This window comes from Triticum aestivum, chromosome 4B (assembly GCF_018294505.1).
Source record: "Triticum aestivum cultivar Chinese Spring chromosome 4B, IWGSC CS RefSeq v2.1, whole genome shotgun sequence".
Classification (NCBI taxonomy): Eukaryota; Viridiplantae; Streptophyta; class Magnoliopsida; order Poales; family Poaceae; genus Triticum; species Triticum aestivum.
Genome location: NC_057804.1, coordinates 234,615,378 through 234,620,201, shown reverse-complemented (window position 1 = coordinate 234,620,201; position 4,824 = coordinate 234,615,378). Strand labels below are relative to the sequence as shown.

The 4,824-nt window shown below is 45.8% G+C and overlaps 1 protein-coding gene across 5 annotated transcripts; it reads right to left on the bottom strand.

Annotated features, from left to right (window-relative positions):
• Positions 1–474: 474 nt before the first annotated feature.
• Positions 475–3,777, bottom strand: LOC123091882 (uncharacterized). 5 transcript variants are annotated; one of them, XR_006443737.1, is made up of 3 exons: positions 3,713–3,777; positions 2,182–2,277; positions 475–1,393 (listed from the first exon to the last, which is right to left on the bottom strand). XR_006443737.1 is itself a non-coding variant. In XM_044513501.1 (3 exons), the coding sequence occupies exons 1-3, from the start codon at positions 3,189–3,191 to the stop codon at positions 1,358–1,360; spliced, it is 465 nt and encodes a 154-aa protein (XP_044369436.1). In that variant the 5' UTR covers positions 3,192–3,676; the 3' UTR covers positions 475–1,357. The 5 variants fall into 5 exon arrangements, 2 of the variants coding, with proteins under 2 accessions (XP_044369436.1, XP_044369435.1); XR_006443736.1 differs by lacking the exon at positions 3,713–3,777 and having other exon boundaries at positions 475–1,043; positions 1,257–1,393; positions 2,182–3,677; XR_006443735.1 differs by lacking the exon at positions 3,713–3,777 and adding an exon at positions 2,870–3,675.
• Between the last annotated feature and the right edge of the window lie 1,047 nt (positions 3,778–4,824).

Below are 4,824 nucleotides of genomic sequence, written 5' to 3'. Positions count from 1 at the left end.
AGGTGATGCAACTGAGCTCAGATGGGAGCTCAATGAAGATCTTGGTCGTTGCTATGTTTCGTTTCATGTTGATCAGTAGTGGAGCCCAGTTGGGATGATCGGGGATCTAGCAATTGGGTTATCTTCCTTTTCTTTTGGATTAGTCCGTAGTCAGACTATGTTGTGTGCTCTGAGTGATGTATGAATCATATGTTCATTGTGTGAAGTGGCGATCGTAAGCCAACTCTTTATCCCATTCTTGTTCATTACATGGGATTGTGTGAAGATGACCCTTCTTGCACAAAACCACCATGCGGTTATGCCTCTAAATCGTGCCTCGACACGTAGGAGATATAGCCGCATCGTGGGTGTTACAGTAAATTTCCTTGAGCTCAAGCAGATTCAGTCTTGCCCGAAAACGAGGATTTTTTCCCAAAAACGAGGTACCTTCTCCTGTTGAACTTCATGAAACATGATCAATTAACTGAATGAGGATTTTTTTGACGAAAATATGGCACTAGGGCCTCATTTCATTGATTGATGAGAGAGGAAAAAAGTATATAGTAAGGGAAGTGGCAGTTAAAGCGAGATTACAATCTGCCCGGATTTCATTTGGGGCAGCGTCCTATAGTTGAAGACCAAACATGTAATAGAAATAATGGTGGCTCGAATATCCTGTCCAGATGGTGAATCTCGGCCGCTAACCAACACCTTGCTTCACCCATGATACGACTGATTGGGCGTGCACCGAGTGTTGTTGAAGATGCGGGCATTGCATTCCTTCCACAACATCTATGCAACAAGGCAAATGGTCATCTTCCTATGCACCGGTGCCGGCAGTGCCTGGAGCTATCATGTCCATGATGCTTTGAGGGATCGGCCACTGGTGGTCACCGTTGTCGCCATCCGTAGCATGGAGAACGGGTGTCCCAGCTTGTTGTTAATGCAGTTCCAAACCTCTACCGAGAAGGGGCAGTCTGCCAGCAGGTGAGCAGCCGTTTTCGGCATCGTCGAGCAAAGCAAGCAGTTTGGGTTGTGTGGAATGCCCCTGATGGCCTGGTTATCTGCAATAGAAGCACTAAAGTTAACTTCTTTTTTAAATACTACATAAATAATAGAAGGCACACATATCTACTTTCTAATACATAAAACATGGATTAGAGCCCCTGGGAGGGTCCAAAACACACTGTATGCTCGCATTCTTTTCACTGAATAAACATAACCTTGCCTGTTCAGCTCATTTAGTGATTTAGATCAAATTTACTAACGAGTCGCACATCATTTTTGTTTCTGTAGATAACTGCATCCGGAAAAAAAAAACTTCTTGCTGAATGCTGCCTGTTAAGCTCCAAATGAACCGTTGGATAACTGCTGCTTGTTAAACTCCAATTAACTGCTTGCTAGTTGCTACCCGCTGCATATAAAAAAACTGCTTGTTAACATCCAATTAACCGGGAGCCATGTTGCTAGCTAACTGCAAGTGACCTACAGGTAACTGCCACAATTTTTGTAGGAGTTGAGCACAAGAGGGATGGCTTACATTCAGGTTTGCTAAGCTTTTTATTGAGAAGAAGGAACTAGTTTTCACCCGATATGAGAACAAGTTTCCTGTATTCAGTGTTGTTGTGATCCTTCAGGGGGGAAAGGACAATAACTTTAAGTTTTAACTACTGCAAATTCAAGTTTTAACTGCTTCAAATTCTTATGTTAACTGTCGGGTTTCTTTAGCCAACTAATTCATGTTTTTAACTTTCTACGAAATACTAACTGCTACAGAAACCAACTTTTTTAACTTTCTTTTGTCAATGCATAACTTCTGAAGCTAACTGAAGCACTAAAAGAGTGGACCGAAGAAAGAGACCACACAGAGTACGTACATGGTTAGTAGTAGTAGTAGTAGTAGTAGTAGTAGCAGCAGCAGCAGCAGTAGTAGCAGCAGTATTAGTAGCAGCAACAACAGCAGCAGCAACAACAGCTGCCATTTTTTGATGAGCAGCAAGTAAAAATGGTTCCTCGTCTCAACTTAATTAAGTTAGAGAATAGAGGGGGCTTTCAGGTTCTTTATTTTCAACTAAATTTAACTAATCTCATAGTAGTGTTTTTTGGAGTACACCTCGATTACATACATGTACTTAGCATTTGAATGCTTAATTACCAGGGAAAAGGGAGGCGACATTGGCCTTGGTGGTGGTGCGTACTTACCGTATAGAAGCTTTTGCACGAGCCTGCGTCCGACGAACCCGGTTGACTCTGGTGATGGACAGCATCATCGATGATGAGATGTCCTTGCCGGCGCTTCTGCAAGAGCATCAGATTAACTGAAGTTAACTGCATTTGTTTTTAACAGCAAGAGCATCAGATTGTGTGGCACCGACATCATGGTGACAACAGCAGCCCGATGGGTTAACTTTTCCCGTTTTTAATAACTTATGCAAATTCCATAGTTAACTGTTACAGAAGAAAAAAAAGTTAACTTCTTTTGTTTTCAACGCACCAATGGATGAAAATCAACAATCTAACAGAAATCGCTAAAATAAATTTGACTGAAGAGACAACGAGGGCAAAGTTGTGCAGTTAACAAGGTCAATATATCAGTTAACGTTTTGATTTAACACAGCTAACTATTTTTCTCTAACTGCCCCACAACCAAATAATAACTGCCACAGGGCCGACAACTAGCTGCTGCTGAAGAACTGCAACAATGGGTGATGGGGAGAGCACCAATTAACTATTGTCCAACTGCTGCTTGTAGAGGAACTCGAATGGCGGTCTGTAACTGCTACTTCCTCGATGCACTACTGCCTGTGCGTTGGTGTCCATGTGGCGGACGGTTCAGAGTATGAGAGAGTCAAAGGGGAAGACAGGGAGGGGATGAAAACCATGAGCTTACTGCCGATGCTGGCTGCCGCCACCGGTGCGCAACACCAGAGCCACGCGCCCCTCAATGCCTCCCACCTGAGGCTGCTCGACACTGAAAGACCACGCCCCAGTGAAGCAGGGCCGAAGGACGACGTCATGGCCATCTGGGGTCGCGGTCCTCCACTTCGCGTCCGCGTGGCATCTTGAAGCCGGCTAGGATTGATGTAGGTGCAGCGGAGTTCGTTCCCAAGTCGGGATGTTAAAGGAATCGTACCCAAGTCAGTTGTTGATGTCGCTGGCTTCATCCCCGTCGTGCGCCCAGCAGCTGCTGCAGTCTTGTCCCTCGATTCCATCGCTCGAAATCCGCCGCTGGCTAGCGCGAGGAGGCCTCAGAAGAAATAGGAAAACCGGGGGGAATCGCTGCTGCTGCCTACGTGCACTCCCTCGCTCGGGTTATTGCCATTGCTCGCTCGCACGAGGCGGCCCCGAAGCTACAGATAAGCGGGGAATAGTCGCCGCTGCCGCCATGCACTCCCTCGCTCCGGCTACAGCGGTCGCTCTCTCGTGCGAGGCGGCCTCAAAGCTACAGGTTAACCGGGGAACGTTGCCGCCTCCGTCGCTTGCTCCCTCTCTCCGGTTGCCGCCGACGCCCGCTCACGGGCGCCGTATCCTACCTATAGCCACCGGTGGTAGGTCTGGGGCGGATCGATATCCGACAGGGATTATATGGTGTCGGATTTTGGGCTCCGCAAACCCTTGAGAGGTTCGAACTCTGGGGTGCGTGCAGAGATCTCAACCTACCTGGCCTTCCGACCCGCTAACCTCATAGCCTAACGCATCAAGCTCGAAGAGAAAGAAAGACAGAATAGTTTACCTAGGTTCGGGCCACCTTGTGGTGTAAAACCCTACTCCTGCTTTGTGGTGGATTTGTCTCGAGGGGCTGAGGAAGAACTATTACAGTGGAGAACAGCCTCAGGAGTCGTGTTCTTGGGCTCAAGGGAGTTGGTGAGCTGGTGAGGGTGGAATGGATCCGGTCAGCTTGATCTGTCCCCTTTGCCCATTGTGGCCAGGTCCAATTTTTTTGAGGAACTGGGACAGTGGGAGAGGCTCCCAATGTCTTATATATTAAATATCATAATACAGTTACAAGGAGTAGTTACAACATGTATAAGTCTCACCCCATCTCACTTTGTAGTGGGGGTAGTATCTAGCTATAGGGTACAATTAATCAGAGGGTAGGGAATCTAAAAGTAAGAAGATAAACTCTTTCCTATTGTCTTTAACCCTATATTTAAGAAGACTAAAATCCTCCCTGAATCTGGTCAGCCAAGAGTGGTAGGAGGGGTTTATATCCCTGAAGAGTTTGTTGTTTCTTTCTTTTCAAATGCTCCAGGATGCTTGTAGGATGATCTCCATGAACAGAGGCCTGCCCCAATTAGTTTTTAGCTTGTTCTAGCCAGGACAGCCGAGTGGCTTGACATCCAGTGTCTAAAATAAAGGTGGACCAACAATTTCTACTAAAGGGGCATGTGAGGATCATGTGATCAATGTCTTCTTCTTTTTGGCCACACAGCAGGCAGTTGAGGTTAGTACCAATGTTATAGTGCCTTCTCTTCAACATGTTTCTTGTGTTCAATTTATCAGACAACATGAGCCAACCAAAGACCTTGAGTTTGGCAGTGACCTTTGATTTCCATAGCTAGTGGTAAGTTTTATGGGCCTTCATATCCCTAAAGCAGAATTTGTAATATTTGCTGGCTGAAAATTCTCTTCCTCTCCAAGGGTAAGTCCAAACATCTTTTGTGTTTAGACTGTTCTCCAATGTAATGTGTGCCACCAAACTTTTCATATCTTGCACTTCCTCCAGGGCTTGTGTGGATAGTGGTAGAAAGAATGCTTCATCCAGTGAGTTTATGGTCAGGAAATCTTTGACTGATCAGTCTTCATTTCTCACATAATAAAATGCTCTAGGATGTCTGTCAGATA